Source organism: Equus quagga, chromosome 8 (genome assembly GCF_021613505.1).
Source record: "Equus quagga isolate Etosha38 chromosome 8, UCLA_HA_Equagga_1.0, whole genome shotgun sequence".
Taxonomy (NCBI): domain Eukaryota; kingdom Metazoa; phylum Chordata; class Mammalia; order Perissodactyla; family Equidae; genus Equus; species Equus quagga.
Genome location: NC_060274.1, coordinates 97,030,810 through 97,050,092, shown reverse-complemented (window position 1 = coordinate 97,050,092; position 19,283 = coordinate 97,030,810). Strand labels below are relative to the sequence as shown.

General features: G+C 36.9%; 1 protein-coding gene across 3 annotated transcripts in view; it reads right to left on the bottom strand.

Annotated features, from left to right (window-relative positions):
* Positions 1 to 19,283, bottom strand: part of MDFIC (MyoD family inhibitor domain containing) — an 89,145-nt gene that overhangs the window by 31,930 nt on the left and 37,932 nt on the right. For all 3 annotated transcript variants that reach the window (XM_046669933.1, XM_046669935.1, XM_046669934.1), the window contains exon 4: positions 3,345 to 3,620. In XM_046669933.1, coding sequence (XP_046525889.1) covers positions 3,345 to 3,620 — 276 coding nt within the window. The remainder of the gene's footprint in view (positions 1 to 3,344; positions 3,621 to 19,283) is intronic.

Genomic DNA, 19,283 nt, shown 5'->3' with positions numbered 1-19,283 from the left:
TCCTCATTTATTATTAGATAAGTACATACAGTTCATAGAATTACAGAGCTGTTGGGAGGATTACATGAGTTCATGTGAGTAAAGCATGTGGAGACAGGACCTGGTACATAGAATGAATTCACGTAACTAACTACACGAATGAAAACAGCTTAAAAAGAGAATCGGAGGGAGTACGTGTATTTGTACTCAGGCCTTACATACCCCACAGTTAAAAACATATTAAAAGATGTCACCAAACCACTGACTCAATTATGTGGATGGGTCAATCCTTACCTCTGTACAAGCAATGGGCCCACATCTTAGCAGTATTTTCCAAACTTGGACAGCAAAGAAGCTCTTAGTGCTCTTAAGGAAACACGACGAAACAGTTAAATATTTAATTCCATCATGTGAACCAGAAAACTGCCCCTCTAGTTGTCATATTATTTATGCAGAATACGAAAATCATAACCATAAGCACCATCTATCCAGAAAAGACAAACATTGTCCCACTGGGTCTGGTTAGCTGTTTTTGAAGTGAAAGTTTCAGTGAATATTATTTTACTACTCATTTGCTCATTTTGCTGCAAGAAGAATAAGGATAGATAATGAAGACTTAAGAAAAATGTGAAACAAAAAGAAAAACATATAACTGAGAAAAGTCTAGCTATTAAATGCCCCCATTGTTATTGCTTTTTAAAAATAATTTCTATCCATTTTTATTAGTGTCACAAACCAAGCCTGTTCAAGACCTACTGCTCTGAAATATAGGCCTTCTGAAGTCCAGCCGCTAATCCTGTTCATCCAAACCATTTCTGCTTTTGCCCCATTCTACTCAGCAGGTTTCAGATTTCTCCTCAACCAAGGATCCTATGTTCCGTAGGACAAGAGACCTGTCCTGAGAGTGAAGCAGCTTTGCTGTAAAAAAATCATCACAGAATCTTGGAACAGAACCTAACTGTGAAAATTTCTAATCCAAACCATTTTATAGAAAAAGCAGCCCCAGAGAAACCCAAGTCCCCCAGCTAGCTAGTGGCAGAGCCGAGAAGCTTCCCCTTTTAATTTGCCATCGACCAGTTCTCTGTTTGTTTGTTTCTTTAACTACAGCACATTGACAGAGAATAAATCTAACTTCAAAATTCAAAGTCAGCAGAAATAACAAAATTTTAGGGCACAACCTTAAATAGCAGCAAAAAGCATGAAGACATCTAACCTTGAGACTACCTGAACTAGGACAATGGAACTTTCATCCAGATTCAACTAATCGCAGTAAAATGAACCTACGATTAGCTAAATTCTACAGCCTAACAGCAAAGTCATGGAGAGGACATTGGACAATATATTTAGTCATCTTCATTTGTGTTTCATACTCCTCATGCTCCCAACCCAAACTGGAACCGATTTTCTGATAAGATCAGGTTTACAGGGGACTTCCCTTATCCAGACCTTTGTGGTGGGCCATAAGTGTGAGTGTGTATGCGAGAGGGGGAGATGAAGAAGAAAGGGAAAAGGGAGGAGGAGGGGTAGAGAAAGAGGGAGAATAGAACGATATTTCATTTATACACTATTGATTTTCCTTTTTCTTCATATGTTACTCATGAAGCTGTACTCTTGCATTAGAAATAAATTTAGACATGATATTAAAAATAGGCAAATAATAAAAATTTTACAAAAATTCCATAAGCTATTTCAAGTTGGATTGATATACAAATGTTACCATTCTTTAAAATAAGTAAATATCAAACAGAAAATAAGAGGTTAGGGGCATAATAAGTAAATTCAAATGTATAAAACAAGTAGATTTCAATTGCACTCAATTATTTCACCCAATCACCTAGAAGTGAAGATCCTCTAAAGAAAATTGCATTGCCTTCCCAACTCCTTGGAGAGCCAGTTTAGTTAACAGCCTACCTATGCTTCAGAGATGACCATGCAGCTTACATGTCAAACTCATTTTAAAGTGTCAATCATGTCCCTTTCAATCTAATTAGTTTGGAAAGTAGTGTCACTGACCTGGAACTATGTAGACCATTTATTATCATATCATTTGATCAACCTAACACTCTACCTCAGTTGAGTTGGAGACACCTGTAGCCAAAATGTAATATCCTTGCTCCCACTCATTACTGGTAACTCTCAATACAATTTCCTATTTACAACTCAATTTATCACTATGAATAAGCATGGCCAACTTCACAGAGGCGCCCACAGAATTTCCCTTATTTAAGATTTCATGGCAATTAAAATAGAAAAGTAAAGGGAATAGGAGAAAAAATATATATCGGATAGACTATTTGAGGTTTTTGATGCACTAGAACTGCTAAAGGGGGAAGGAGGAAAAGCAGAGGAATGTAGGAATGCTGGAAGAATTCTGAGGCCTTAAATATAGGGGCAGACTATTCGTTTTTTAACATAACACAGCAAACCATTTTTATAAAAGGAGTCTGTAGGTTATAAACCACTGTCATCACATGGGTTTGTAATAGAGAAAAACTTCCTCAGGTTCATAGTATTAAACCTGACTTTAACCTAGTCAAGGGCAGGACGAGCCCGAATTGAAGAGGTAATAACCCATTCCTGAGAGGAGGTAAAGGCCAGACTACAGTGAGCTTGCAGCGGGCCGGGGTGGGAGAGGGGCAAGGTGGTGGCAGCAGTGGTGTCTGGAAGATGCCGATCAGTTAATCAACAACCATCTGACCCACTCCCTGGCAAGAGCATGAGAATTACCAAATCTTTCTCTGGTTTTAGTTTTGCATATTTAAGAACTAATTTGCAAGACAAAAGTACAAGCAGGTAATCTTATCACTGAATCACAGAATAACATATTGAATCAGGGACAGAAAAAACACTCAAATTCATAAGCCACTACAATGTTGTATTCATATTTTTAAATGTGGTATTAAAAAAAGTATAGGCCAGCCATGATGGCCTAGTGGTGAAAGTTCAGCATGTTCCACTTCAGTAGCCCCAGTGTGGTTCCCGGGCACAGAAGCACACTACTCGTCTGTCAGTAGCCATGCTGTGGCAGCAGCTCATATAAAAAAGAAAAAAAGAGGAAGACTCGCAATAGATGTTAGCTCAGGGTGAATCTTCCCCAGCAAAAAACAAAAGGAGTATAGCAGCTATATTTAAAATAATGACTATTCACTCTAGAAGACAATAATCTAAGAGCAGAATGTCTGCTGCCAATGCTTCTTTTCCTAGCCGGTCCTTTTCTTTGGGGAAGTTAAGTTGCATGTTACTAAAATTACTGTTTGTCTGAAGGATAAGCAAGATTCTTCATTTATTTTTGCTTGATCAAATAATTATTTGTGAATCTGATTATACATCTCGTCAAGTAAAACATATGTATATCTCGAACTTACCTTCAGGTGAAGAGCCTGTCTTTTGGGAAAAGACAGCATTTACTTTACTCTTTTTACTGATATCGCTGTTTACAGACAAGCTGGACTGAATTTTTCTATGCATTTTTTGAGAAACAGGCGCTGAAAGTCTTCGATTATCTGCAGACCCGTGTTTGGCCCCGTGGTGAATTCCATTTCCATTGCTCAGACTTGTGTGGCCGTTCTTTATCTTGCCTATTTCCTCCTCACCCAGTTCCTGTGCTGAAGTTTGAAGCTGAGGCAAGCGCTGAGGTTGGGCTAAGCATAAAAACAGGAAAAGTTTATCTGGTTAAAAAGATTAATATTTGAAAATAATCAAAATTCATTCAGTAACAGACTTTACCCAAGATCCTAAAAATGAAGAGGAAAAAAAGGGAAAATATTAATAAACATGGACATAACAATAAACATAATATACAACATAACAAACCGTCAATAACAAACAAACATAGAGAAAGCATAATTACTACAAGGGAAAGTGGGAGTGGGGTTATCAAGGGTGACTTTACACGACATATAAAAAGACCAGAAAAAAGTATTTTGTTTTAAAAAAAATTTAAGTTGGAAATCTGAGAAAGTAATTCAACAGTCACTCAACAGCAAATATTGTTTTCTGTGTATCAGGTCCTCTTTTGGACTCTAAAGACACAGCAGTATTATCTCAACATCCCTGATAATGATAGACTACTCAATTATCTTTTGAGATACAAGAAGAACAATGAATTCAGGTATCAAAGCCAGACAATAGAAATACAGTTGTTTTTCTTTTTAATTCTATCTTAAATCTTGGAGAAGAAAATCTTTTCAATATTTATACTTTAATTTGATTTTAAAGTAAACCATTCATGGAAAGAGGAATAGAAGAGAATTTCCTTAATCTAATAAAACACATCTACCAAAATGTAGTGTCAACACTTTAGAAGTGTTCCCATTTAGGTCAGGACCAAGAAAAGAAGGCCCACCTTTACCCCTCTTATGCAACATTATGCTGGAGGTCCTGGTGAAAGCAATAAACACAAAAAGGAAATAACAACTCTGAGTCCTGAGAAGGAAGAAACAAAATTTTTGAGCTGTGAACATAATTTGAATGTTCTAGGGGAAATCTAAGAGACTATAAATTCTGAAAAACTAAGAATTTAGCAACATTGATACAGAATCTACCATATTAAAATCAACAAAGTTATATATGCTAACAGTAGCCAATTAGCAAATATACAAGAAAAACTCTCTCTTCACAATAAGAAAAAAAGAAAAACAAGCCAACAGACAAAAACCCTATAAGTATCTAGGAATTAAGCTAGGAAAAAATGGGCAGATTTTACAGCAAAAATTACAAAATGTTACTGAAGGACACAAAAGAAAACCCTAATAAATGGAAAGAAAATATGTTAATTTTTCCCCAATTTCTTTAATATAATTCCCATGAAATTTCCAACAGGCTTGTTTATGGAACTTGATAAGCTGATCCAAAAATTTTTAAAGAAGAGTAATCAAGAATCACTAAGTAAATTTCAAGGACTTGATTTACTAGACGTATAAAGTCTTATTAAAAAACTGCAGTAACTAAGGCAGTATGCTGTTGGTCCAGGTAGAGACATATAAACCAACGGAACAACAGAGAGTGTTCCAAATATGCATGTGTATACACAGCTAAGTGCATGTATATCTCACACAAATAAACTCCAGATGTATTAAATGTCTATATATAAAAAGCAAAACTTTTTAGCTTAAAGAAAAATACACGACTGTTTTAAGAGCACAACACTAAGGAAGGCCAAACTAATTTGATTTTTTGGACAACGAATCGAAACACAAGCAGAGTGACTAGTCACCATCTATGCTGCCCAGCATTTCTGATCACCCTCACAGATTCTGGGAAGTTTCTCTAGCCCATCCCTAGACTCCTCTGCGGCCAGGGGGCAAGTATGTGACCTAAGTTCTACCAAGCAGAAGTGACCAACACACGACCGCAGCCACACCAGGGTGGCGGAGCCTCTCAGCATAGACAGTGGAGAGGCATCTGTTGGTCTTGGCAGTGGGGTGCAGTGTCTGTTGTCCGCTTCCTAGCAGACCAGCGGCCAACGGTGCAGCAGTGGGACTTTCATTAGAGAAGCCCATTTCAACGAACGGGCATGATTCTTGGCCGTGTAACTCTTGGGAGAGTCTATGTGCTGCTCATAAATTTATTTCTATTTAAACTAGCCAAAATAGATTCTAATTTTTGCAGCTAAAGACTCTGACCTCCTCCAAAAAGTTATGTTTATACTGGTTAAGTAACAAGATTATCATTAAAATCACCATTTACCTTGATTGTGCAGCTCCTAAGCAAAACTATCAATCATAGCATTTCAGCAAAAACAGCAGCAACAACAAAAATCATTCATTGTCAAAATTTTACTATTTTATAATTTCCTGGTATTTCAAAATGTAAAGCTGTTATAACTAGTCTTTTCCATTTATGAACATGAACACTTATGAAATGTAAATTAAATCTAAGGACTAAGAACTCTTCAACTTAGAAAAAGTATTGCCTGCAAAGCAGTAACAGTTATCCCTGGCACTGATGACGTGTAGAAGGGGCTGATTACTTGTGATCCAGCTATGACTTGGTATATATTTTTGACAAAGATGACAGTTTATATTAAAGTCTTTAGCACACATTGTTTACTTCCGTTCTTGTTCATATATCCTACGTCTCTTGAAGAAAAACATCTTAATATATCAAAATATTCTACTCATGAATGCGACATTTCAAGAAAAAAAGACAGATTCATTTTTTTACTTAACAAACAAAAGCATTCTTTCACACCAAGTCTATTAACATTCACACCTGATTTATGAAACTAATGTACGAACTCCTCCTATAGTTTTTCAGTTCTTTAGTAATAAACAAAGGAGAATAATTGTCTAAAAATTAAATATTTGGGAATACCACAAAGTAATGATTGTAAAATGTATCAAAATATTTTTTCTTCTAACTTTTGATGAAAAGAAAAAAAGAACAAAAGGTTACTTCTCTATGTAGCAGCTACATGTGCCCTTCTCATTACTAAAATCGACAATCAGGCATCTGCAAAGGAGATCTATTTCTTATGAGTGCAATCATTTGATCTAGAGATTAATTTGCTGCTCCTGAAACTTCTTCTATCAACTAGAATGACATCCTAATGACTGCTATTGAATATAAAGCTAGTTATGCATATGTATTTAAAGGGATGCCAAAGAAGACATTTAACCTAATTTTGTGTTCTTTTCAGAGCACTTTCCAGTAATCTCACCAAATAAATGGAATGTTTTAGGCCACTTTTTCTCTGAAAAGAATAATTCAAGCAATCTGAGAGCTTGGTTAAGCCAAAATGTGACTGACCAATGCTGGAGTGACTTCTTATCAATCAAAATGTGCTGTCATATTCAATAATCCAAAAGAAATTTAAAATTACTATGTAATAGCCAAACATTCTCAATAAATAAAAATAAAGGTGGTAAAAGACAACTGTGTCTTGCCACCAGATTTTAAAACTGACAGATCTGACCTTTTTCTACCATCAAAATTGACTATTTGCAAATTACTGGGTATGGCTGGAGTGATATTCAAACATATCCTTAATGATTTATCTACATTTCAATCTGCACAATAATATCTATTTCTGTTGGCAGATAAATGATAGTACATTCATTTTTGTTTCACTGTCACCTACTTATTTTTATTATAGTTTGTATTATAGTCAGTAACCAAGTATTAGTTCTTCAGTCCAGTTTTATTAACATTAAAAGTATTTCTTAGTTTTATGATTTTATCAGATGCATGCAGTATATAAGTCAAATCAAACTTGATAAACTCTAAATATATTAGTTATCTCAATAGACATTTATTTTAACTTTATCAATAATTTTTCATGGGTGTGACTTGAATCTTTCATTGTAAAATTGCAACTAAAAACAAGCTGCAACCATGACTTTTCTCAAATAAAGAACAAAAAGTCTAACCGATTAAACCATAACTACTTGGCTTTAAACAGATTTATTTTTATTTTCCTTATTGTGTAAAAGTTGTATACGGCTTTAAAAAAAAAAACAAAAACGCTACTATGAGAACGACACAATGCTTCTTAAAACACAAGTGATGTCTAGGGACCCTCGCTCTCTCTTTAATGATCCACTGCTCTCATTCAGCTGTCTTTCTTTTTTCAAATCTTTACATATGTGACAGCTCTCAAAAGTAGACCATAGACCATCTGGCATTTTCAGAGGTGTAACTTGTGCAAATTCAGCTCTATTGGGAGCACACTGCTATCTTCTGCCTGCGTTATAAAGGGACAATAGAATGTAGAACTTATGAGTTGTTTTGAATTATTCATTTTTTTGCCTGTATATTCAAGAAATTTTACAAACTCTGCATTTTGTACTACATAATCACATGCGTTAAAGGTACAAAGAAACTTTTTGACACCTCTTTTCTACAGAAAGCTGGCATTTTGTTTGATATGTGAACATTCAGCATCTGTTATATCATTCTAAACAGGATGGGTGCTTTTACAAAAGACCCCATTTTAAACTTACTCTATATGAGCAAAAAAATGTATTCTTGATATTCAGTAACGAATGCAATGCACATCAAAATTTCAAATACCAGTTACATGAACGTTCAGCATCTTCAATCCTGGATAGCATTGGTCACCGCTTACCATATGTGTAAAGAATTTTTTTTAAATCATTGCTCACACAAAGCAGCATGATTGTAATTTTAATATCCATGATGAATAGTTACAAATGTCTTAAGAAATACTGTGCTTTCTAGGTTCAAATGTTTTCAATCAGGAAGGAAACCGATAGAATTAGATCTAGTGATTTTCAATAAGAATAATAAATATGGGAGTAATGAGTCAATAGAATGAACTTCTTTTGATAAATTTTTTTTAAAAAGCTGGGTGATATCGTAGCTAGTAATAACTACACTTCAAACTGCAGCTGCTGGAGTAGCAACATAAAGCAACATTTTGCTATAGCATATAATCTATTAGCATGTGCAAATCATCTTCAGTCCCTGGTCTCTTTACACAAGTCAGATTTAATAAAATTACAAAAGAATTCTCATGCCATTTAGTCAGTTTGTATGGTTGTATGGTTGCTGTACACAGACAAAAAATCAAATTTAAATGCTTAGGATTTAAAATTGTCAGTAACAAAATGATCGAAATAGGATACGGAAGGGGTAAAATGACTTGATGTGAATAAAACAAAATTCCTCTTTCCAGGGGTAGTTACAAAGCTTTTACTGGGCGCGCTGTGGTATGTTACTCCATGGTTACTATGAGACAAAAACACACACAAACAAAATAGATTTTATTTACATATACATATATATATAACAAAATAGTGTCTTATTATATACACATAAAACGCATCTATATACAATAACAGCTTTAAAAGTTACTTCAATCTGTACTAATATGATAAAACTATATTGCTTTATTGTTATAATGTAAATTTAGGCTAAAATCAACTAAAATAAATGTGCTAATGGCCAACTCTGTTCATCAGTTTGATGCAAACCTTTCTGAGTGTGCAGACCCTGGACAGACCATGAATCCTAACACTTACACAGTCTGGAAGCTCCTAGCATTTTCTACTTGTTTCCTTACTTCTCCTCCAAGCGTCTTCTGAAATTTTCTATTTACCTCTTGAGCTTCTGACTTCTTTCATCATATATTGTATTTTCCATCTTCATTTTATTTAATGTACATATTAACATAGTGAAATATATTTTGGAATTTTCTGGAACATTGGTCAATCTGAGAATCCTAATCAAATTCTGTGACTACATGACCAGAAACTCACAGGATGGAGGAGACTGTCTGATGATGATATCATACCTAATAGCATTTTTAACAGCAATTAAGTTTTAATTATTGTACACAAATCACCATGAGGCAGGGGTGGGAGGTACTTCTTCCCAAAACAAAAGGTTACAACTTTAGAAGTTGTTTGGAGAACCAATCATTTTTTGCATTTCATAAAGAACATTAGAAAGTATTTAAACATATTTAAGTAGAGCCTGGAAGAGGGAGACTGCTGGCTTTTTCCCAAATCCATTCTCTCCATTATCTGTGTGCTTGGCTAACCCATTTCCCAGCTTTCCTTGCAGTTTGGTTCAGCCATGTATCCATGTTTGCTATGAAGAAATGAGAGCAGAAACTGTTTCTGCCACTTCTAGGCCTAGGCTTTAAGACTTGGTTGTGTCCTCTCTACACATTCTTTCTTGCATTGGCAGCCACTCAGCTTTGACCACAGCTAAGGGAATATCTTAAGGGATGCTAGAGAAACCAAACAGAAGGAATCTGCATGGTAGCAGGGAGGAGAGCCTCTCATTGCTCTGGAATGCTCATCTCATACTGTTACATAGAAATAAACTTTTTTAATTTAGCCATGGGATTAATGCTGGGACTCGTTATAAAACATTAATAGCTTCGATCAAGGCATATTAACAACTATGTATGGTATATATACACATAATACACAGTAAACCGCCCCAACCCAAATGACCCAAAAGATACCACATTTCACTAGAAAAAAAGAAACAATATATTTGCAGCAGTAGAAAGACCACTGCCAAATCCACAGCCCGTGGTGGATCTTAGAAAGCAGCAGCCCAGCTTTACAATGTAGGAGCTGATTATTACTGAGGGATAATATTGCATCATGCAGTTTTGTAGGAAAAGTATCCCAGCCTGACTGTGCCATTTGAAGACAGTTACATAACTCCATCACATTTCGATCCTGACTGTGGCTAGGAGGAAATCAGGGTGATCAACCATCCCGGTTTGCTCAGGACTGAGGGCTGTGCTTGGACACAGAACTTTTAGTTTTAAAACCATGACAGTCCCAGACAAAGTGGGATGAGTTGGTCACCTTCTATTAGCAGCTACTTGTGCATAACTGCTTTGCTTTCCTCAAACAAGATACTGGAAACCGCAGACGGTGGGAAGCTCATAGGCTTGGAACAAGACTGACTAGGGTTTGAATTCCAGAGTCAGTATTTCCCGGTTCTATGAGCTTGAGAAAGTTGCATCATCTCCCTGGGCATTTGGACCTTCACTGGCAAAATGAGAGAAAATGACAGATCCTCAGGGGTATAGGGAGGTTTAACGTCCCAGTTCCATACCATTGTTCTTCCCTTTTCTTACTCTCCCCTACCTAATTTTCCTCCATTTCTTTCTGATTTACTATTTGGCCTTGATTTTTCATTCTGTGTTAGTGGGGGTTTTTCTATAAGTCAATCCAAAACCTTTTTGTAAGTAAACAGGTTTTAAATAAACATGCAAATATTAGTTTTTGTTTTTCAGAAAAATTATGACTTGCTAGAAAAATAAATTCAAAACTAAGGATTATTGAGGAAAGCAACTGGCATTTTCTTTTAAGATTTGCATGTATTACTGAGTGCCCTCAGACAGTAAACCAGCGAATGACAAAAATCTTTATTCTAGCCCCTCCAAGTGTAGCTTTTCTCTAATGCTTGCTTTTATCCTCAAAGGAATGACAAATTTGGCCTTTCTTTACGCCAGTATTATACATCATAGTTTCTAGTTAACTTATCGGGATAATATGAGCTCACCACTCATTCATTTGAGAACAGAATGTTTTCGGTTTAAGTGAGCAGGTTTCACTATGGATTGCTGTCTACAAGCTTTATTTCTATATTAAAAGATTGTATTGTCCTCCATATCATCCCATAGCGAAGATGGGATCTTTTTTTGCTGTGGTTTCCCTTTGTTCTCTGACTCAGTAGGCATTTCCCTCATTTGATTTAACTGATAAAGTGACCTCTGCTTATAATTATTTATAACTGTATAACAAGTACATCTAAATGAATGTATATGTACTTAAATTTTACAGAAAATAAATAGCCTAGACAATCTTTTTTGTATGATAGAAAACATATTAATTCAATAAAAAGCAGGAAGGTACAATCTTCTGAAAACCTATTTTACATACGGAAATTTTTAGAATATGGTAACTTTACAGGGAATAACGGCTTCATGTTCTTTTGAAGAATCACTCCTGAGTTTTCTACTGGACAATAACAGGCATATTCAGGACAAATACATCTGAGTTTTTTTAAAGATATAAAAGGCATTTCTCTTATTTTTTGAAGAATCAATTAGTGGGCAGGCAAATGTTTAAAAAGTCGTACTGTTATGGCATTACGTTTCAACAAATAGAAACTCTCCTCAGAATTCTCAAAACAATAGCAAGGCAGGAAGTCCCAGGGAGCTACTACTCATACGTCAATCTTCATACCATCAGTTAAACATTGCCTTGACCCTGCTGGTGTTTCATCATAAGATTTACAGAAAAAGATGAAAAATAATCATGTTTTTGTTTTATAAGTAATCATTTAAGGACCTGATTGTCTATCACAACAGGATAGGACATATTCAAGTATTATTTTTTTAAATAACACATCAGAAATACTTTACTTAACCAAGTTCGGCATCTACAGACGTTAAGCAACATATACCACAGTAAAATTAGGGTGGGTAACAGCTAAGAAAAGCATACACCGAAAACATCTGAAACTTCAGAATTCACCCAGAAACTTCACACACTCATTACAACTTTCAAGGACCACAAAGCAAATCAGAAGACCTCCCATTGAGAAGCAGGCTGTACTCTTAGGTTTCAACTTAATATACACGTTGACACACTTGGATAGATGCAGAACTGCCGTCTGATATAGGTCCCTGACCAGCCCCACCTTTCAGTCCCTTTAGCCCTCCTCCAGGTGGGGAGGGCTCTCTGGTAAGACAAAGATATGAGTCAAAAAACTTGAAACCAAGAACTCTGATCTAATATGAAAACCTGCATCAGGAGTAGGCTGTTGAAATGTGAAACTAGCCAAGCAAATGCAAGAATGGGGAAATGAGGATCACTCCATCCTAGGCTAGAAAATACAGTCAATATGAAACCGTAACGAAGTAGTTAGTTAAAATAAGCAGTCATCGGTTGATGAGAAGCAGACCGTGTGCACACTAAGGCTGCAGCTTTAGGATACTCTGCAGAAAACGACTCATATACTGGTATATTAGATTTCTTATGGCTTTCAGTAGCTGCTACAATAAAACAACAAACTCCATTCTGACTGGCCAAGGTAAAAGCAAACTGGAAAAAACAGGCAGCGTTATTAAAGAAAAGTGTTTTAACCTGCAAGCAACACAGCCATGGCAACAACATGCAGATAAATTTGCTATTGTGTAAGTCTGAAAAGGTGTTCCTCTCTGTACAGACAAATCTCAAAAACCTTCCTTGCTTGAGTGCAAGTCCTGGTGAGCACAGCAAGGGCTCAATTTCAACCCCCTCGGGCTTTTGTGCGATTCACAACCAGAAGCAACAGCCCTGGTAGTCAACGTTGTGGGACCACTAAATTTCAGATAGTCGTAGATGTTGGCTGAATTTCAGCAGCCAGATTATTTGTTACTGTCTAAATTTAGTGTGCTGATTAGGTAAATGTGGAATGCTACTAAACGGAATAGCAGATAGTAGGGAGGAGCAAGGACTGTGGAAGCCCAAAACTCCAGGCTCTCTCAAGTGCCTCTCCCACTCAGTACCCATCAGTAGTTCATTTAACTCATTCATAAGGGAGACAGCCAGGGGAAGGAGCAGCCCCAGGTCAGGATTCACCACCCACAGAAGTAGAGCTAGGACAGGAAGCCATTAAATGGGAGACTGAAGGAGACAGGGAGCCAGACCTCAAAAACGTAAGAGGCAAGGCAAGGGTCGAGTCAAAGATTATTATTTGACACAACTTTTGGTGCCAGTTACCAGAAAATGAAGTCCTCCATCACTACCTCCAAAAGATGTTGATAAGCAACTAACAAAGATGTTGAAGAAAGTATGTTACTTGAAAAGTCCCTAGCCTAGCAAATAAAGGTTTGTGACTATTTCACCCTAAGGCAATCTCTGAATCTAAATCCTTGTTATCAACTGCAAAGGCTCCAGCAAGAGAACCCCCCCAACCCCCAAAGCTCTTCTCAGAGATGGCCTTGAAGGACACTCAACAAGGGAAAACTTCTCAGCAGATGATCCTAGGGTAAGCACATCCACTGGCCACAGGACCCAGGCCAAGGTCAGGGAGGAAACTCAATAAAGAGATGCTTATGATAGTCCCTGGCCACATCATCTTCTGTACTAACCCTAACCAGGGAGACATGGAAAATCCCTAGACCAGTACCGCACTTGAGAGTCTCATTGCAGGTACCCTACACTTCCTTCGCCATTATAGAATCAGATATGTTTTAAGCCATAAGTTGCAAGATCATCAGGAGCTATATCCAAATTTGATCAAGATCAGATTTCTGAATCATTTCAGAGGGGGAACAAACATCTTCCCAAGGTCTGTGGAACAACGACCACATGACAATGGCTCTAGATGCATCATCTGGATGTGATTTTGATTTGTCATTAAGGAGAGGCGCAGTACATATATGTTTGTTCAAAGGATAATTGGGTCTCACTAGGTAGGGAGATTTGAAATTATACGTATGGGAAAAAAGTATGTGTGTGTACACACATAGATAAATGTATGCTAGTCAGCCAAAGACTGAACCATAGCAGATACCTACTCTTGGTGCCTCCAATATCACTCCCTTTCTTCTGGTGTCAGTATAGATATTAATAAGAGGAGAACCTCAACTTACTAATGAGAACCCTTCAAAAAATAAAGTACTTTTAGTTACATACATTTTGTACACAAAGCTTAATGACATTGGGCACTTGACTTGCCTTCGATTATATAGCAAATGCCTTAAGGACAAGATTCCATCGTTGTCTTAGAGTTCCATCAACCTTATCAGGCACATACCTGCTGACAAAGAGCCTTGTACAATGTTCAGCACCCAGTGGACACCCAGTGAAAATTAACTGGTGGTGATGAATTATACTAGCTTTTAAGCTGTCACTTGATCCCAGTACATAACAACCTTCCTGAATAAATCAAGCAACAGTTTGGTATTCAATACCACTATAAACTTCATCCTTCACCTTCATGAGTCTAGGGAATTGCTGTAAAAGCATAATATGAGGATGGTGGAGTTATAGCAAGGATTCAAGAAATTCTCTCTGTTATAACAAGGGAATTAAAGATTCAGTTATAGATATCATACCAAGTGTAGGGAAATGCATCAAAAATACTAGTTAAGTGACCTTTTTGAAAATAGCATAAGAAAAGTCAGTACCAAATTATCTATCTAAAAGTTTTTTTCCTCCTCCCTGTAATAAACATAAATTCAACTTAATGTACAAAACTGGTATCTCCTTGAGGTTAGAGCAGCGGAAATGCAAATGAAGTTAGAAGATTTGGAATTAGATAAAGGAAACTATGAATTGCTAACTGAACATTTAAAAAGTAAATTTATTTCCACTAGCTTATACAAGGTAAATCAGAAGAAAAGTAAATTTTGTTACTATGAATTCCCCAGAGCTTTAATATAGCTCATTACCTTCAAAGTTCATTTGTAAGTATTTATTATTAGGATAGCTTTTCATTATTCAATAAATTCCTAAGATATGGCCCAAGACCAAGAAACCTTTGTGCTTTAGTTCTAATAAGAGTTCCCATTATAGACAATGCTCTCTGACATAATTTGAAAATTCAAGACTTCAAGCAAAGCTCTCAGAAATGACTCTAAGACTGGGATGGTGTGAACGATCATGTCCGACTCCTATCGGAGATCCTGGAGCGTTTCCTCCATGAGAGCTAATGAACAAGCTGCTTCTGCCACATAACTAACAATAAAACTCAGAAAAATGGTGCGATAAAGTTTTCCAAACCTGTAGAGGTAAAGTCAGATACACGAATTTTAAGTTCCTTTTCATACATAAACAATAGATTTTAGCTTAAATATAATAAAAAGATTTCAAAATGTAAAAGAATAAGCAAAAAATAACCCTATTTTCTCATTATTCTCATCTTGTCTTCTCCTAAGATGAAATCTCTCCCTCTGCCCCGGGGCCGCTTCAAACTTTTGGAAGCTGATTTGGGGAATGTGAATTTTAGATTCTTGTCTTCATCAATGTATCAAGACGATTTTAACCTCTGTGGGAATAAAATGTTACCCAAACATAAGCACCAGGAAATGGCTAGACAGAGAAAACAAACTCATTAACCACATTTAAAGATTAACAAGAGTGAGACCATTTATACCAACATTTCTTCCTCTAAATTTTGTCATTAAAACCCACTAAATCCATCAAGGTACCTTTGGCTGCAAACTAACTTAAACAAGTTATTATAAAATATTTGTTGAGTATATACCAGTATAGTGCCAGCCACTGTTCTAGGCATAAGGAATATTACAGTGAACAAAATTTACAAACACCTTGCTCCCACAGATGTTTACAGATATTTATTATCATGCATAACAAGAAATCCAAAGATAGGGCAGCTGTAGTATTAATAATATCACAGGTTCTATATTTTCACTGCCATCCTCAGCATGTCAACCTTCCCATCTGACTGTTCCCCTCATAGTTATAAGACCTTCCAATACTGCTCTAGACAGTACATCCACAGATGATGACACTGCTTGAAAAGTGAGGGTGCTCTTTCTGTCTCTTTAAGAATATTAAAAAGCCCTCTCCCAGAAACCGTCCAGGAGACATCCTGCACATCTCATTGATCAGCACTGGGTCACATGCTGACCCCAAAGCTCCCTTCTCTCTGTCCCCAGAGCAAAATTTGTTTAAAGGTCTGCCCTCTCCATTAACCTATATGCTTCTCTATGGCAAGAAACACGTCATTCATTCACGCATACAGTCACTCTACGAGCATTCACTAAGTGCTGCACTCAAGTGCCCAGCACCTCTGACAACCTGCTCCAGCACCTAGAACAGTGGTTGCTTAGAAATATGAATGAGGACACAATAATTTTCACTCTACAGTCCCCAATTTCAATCATTTAAATAAAACCTTGAAAAGTACATATTGCTTACCTAGAAAAGGAGAAAAGGAAAATCAGCACAACTGCCTCCTCCTGAACCTCCTGAGCAAATCTGGTTCCCTCCCTTGGCCCAGATGATCTCTGGAGCCTGTGGCAAGTATCTTCATCCTCCAAACCCCCACAACTATCCCCCAAACACCATGTTATTTATAAGGCCACTTCCTGTTTGTAATTCAAATGAATTGGAAAAAATGAGAATGTCAAGTTTATCACCACCATAGGCCTCATATTAAATTCATCAACATTTACAAAAATGTTGCTGTTTTCCAACAGTAGACAAAACCCATAAATAATAACTGAAGCTAGTAAAACAAAAAATGAGTTTATAACAGATCTTAGCACTTGAAGACAGAGTGGGAAGAAGAGCCCATTGTGAATAAAATCATGTTTTCGTTATGTGATATGCATTCTTTTAGAAATATTTATTGAACATCTACTACGTATCAGACACACTGCTAAGACTAGTTAAATAGAAATGAATAAAAAGACATTAAGTATGTAAATAAATGAGCAGAACATACAATTTGAAATTATGGGAAATGCTTAAAGGAAAAGTACTACTATCAGACAGAATAACAAGGGAAACTGTTTGAGTTTGGATAGCTATGATGGCATTTCAACAGAGACCTGAAGGGGAAGGGGCCTCACAAAGAGAAGGAGTAACAGGGGTCCAGGCCAGGCTAACAACACAGGCCGGGCCCTGAAGCAGAACAAATGTGCTGAACTAATGGAGGGCAGCGTAGCTAGAAAATACTCACACAGTCCTTTGGACCATAAAGGTATTGCCTAATTCAAATTATAAGTATTAACATATATATTTAAAAAAACACAGAATCTGCTTCCATAAACAATTCCTGGCAATATTCTTCCAGATATTGTGCTTCATGACTATATAAGCCATTACTATAATAAGTTATTCACTTATAAGACCACCCTGTGTAACTGAGCAGAAGCTGGCTTAAATACTTGCTATGAATCCAAGACACTCCCAGTAAAAGTGTTCTTAGGAAGTTACATAAAGCGGCCATCAACTGTATATAAATATAAAATACAACCACAATTGGAATATTAGGAAACATTTATAGAAATTTTATCCTTTAATTACTTCTAAGGATAAACATATATCCATTTCTCTGAAATGTAAAAATCTATTTATACTGAAATTGGGTGAAAATTGTTCTGAGGCTAGAGAACAGCATGAATTATTTGATATTCTTTCATGGTAAAACGAATGGTTGTGAGAGAATCTTTATACCATTCTTAGGAATCTGCTCAGATTTTAGAAATGAGACTATCACTCTGATTTGTATTTATCTTCATATTTTCTTGCAATTTCCTAAATCAGATTCCTTCCCTCAACTAAAACACAATTCTCTAGCAGTAGCTCTCAACCTTTTTCCAACTCCACAGGGTTTATTTAAGCAACACACACCTTTTAGTAATATTTTGTGTTGTTTCAAAAAACATATTCCTTGGGTTCAGTCTGGTGGCACAGCGGTTAAGTTTGCACATTTTGCTTTGGCGGCCGAGGGTTTGCTGGTTCAGATCCCAGGAGTGGACCTATGCACGCCTTAGATGGCCATGCTGTGGCAGGCATCCCACACATAAAATAGAGGAAGATGGGCATGCATGTTAGCTCAGGGCCAATCTTCCTCAGCAAAAAGAGGAGGATTGGCGTCAGATGTTAGTGCAGGGGTAATCCTCCTCCCCCACCCAAAAAATACTCCTTCTGGGGTTCTTATTTCTCTTGCCTTGTGCACTCCACTGGAGAATCATAATTCTAATACTGGAACCACAGCTGGGTAGAATGCTCACCAAGAGCAATTTGTATCATGAAGGCAGACTCTTCGGGGAGAATAAAACGGGCAATTCAACAGTGAATTGAATAAGTTTACGTACCCGGGGTCTTAAAAACTCCTATTCATTTCTAGTAGTTATTTCCTATTAATATAGCCTTTCAAATCCCACATTGTGGGTTACAAATTGCAAGTGTTAACGATATATTCTTGTCGATAAAGACCATTTCCAAAAATGATAGCCCTGCTTCTGCCACTAACTACCTGGGTATCCTTGGACAAACTGTTTACCTCTTTCTGCTTCAGTTTGCAAACTGAAAAAACACACAGAGGTTGAACACACTGATCTCTAAGGCATCCTCCCTAGCTCTAATATTACAAGAGGATAGGTCCTTGATTCATTGTCAACATGTAGAAAAACAGTGTATATATGACATAATATCTAGAAAACAATCTGGAAAGAATCAATGTAAGGACCCACTTCGTTTGGGCTTTCTAATTTAGAATCTAAGCCATCTAGATAATATCTATTAACATAATTATTAAAATTTCCTTCTTTTTCTAAAGAAAGAAGTATGAGAAGGTGGAAGGTGTGACACCTTAAATAGAACATTCACTGGGAGCAAGATTAACCTGAAGGAGCGACAGTAGTGACTGAGCGTTTTTGTGTCCACCTACAGCCAACAATGATTAATTTAACAAGGTTCACAGACCCTCTGCTCTTAGCCAGGTGTCAGATGCTCACGGCTGCTACTAGTGACAATGGCAAGCAACAGGAGACAAGATTAAATCTCTTCCACTTTTTTTTCAAAATTGGAAAACTAGTGAACAAAAGGCAATAGGAAAATAAATATTTTCTCTATCTGGTTTGTGATATTTGGCTCATGCCCATCAGTGCTTAAGGGGAAAGGAGGTAGGAACTGCATCTGTGTCTCGTCACAGTCAATTTTCACCGAGCACCCTGTAGTCGGCATGCCACTAGCTCCTGTGCTTCGCTATGCCTGGTGCCCAGAGTCTGACGCTTCTCTGGTTTCCATTCTCCAGAGCATCATTCTCCTGTGTCTTGAGGGTCGGAGCGGGAGAAACAGGGCTGCTCAATTTCAAGGGATGGAGGAGACCGAATGGTCTCA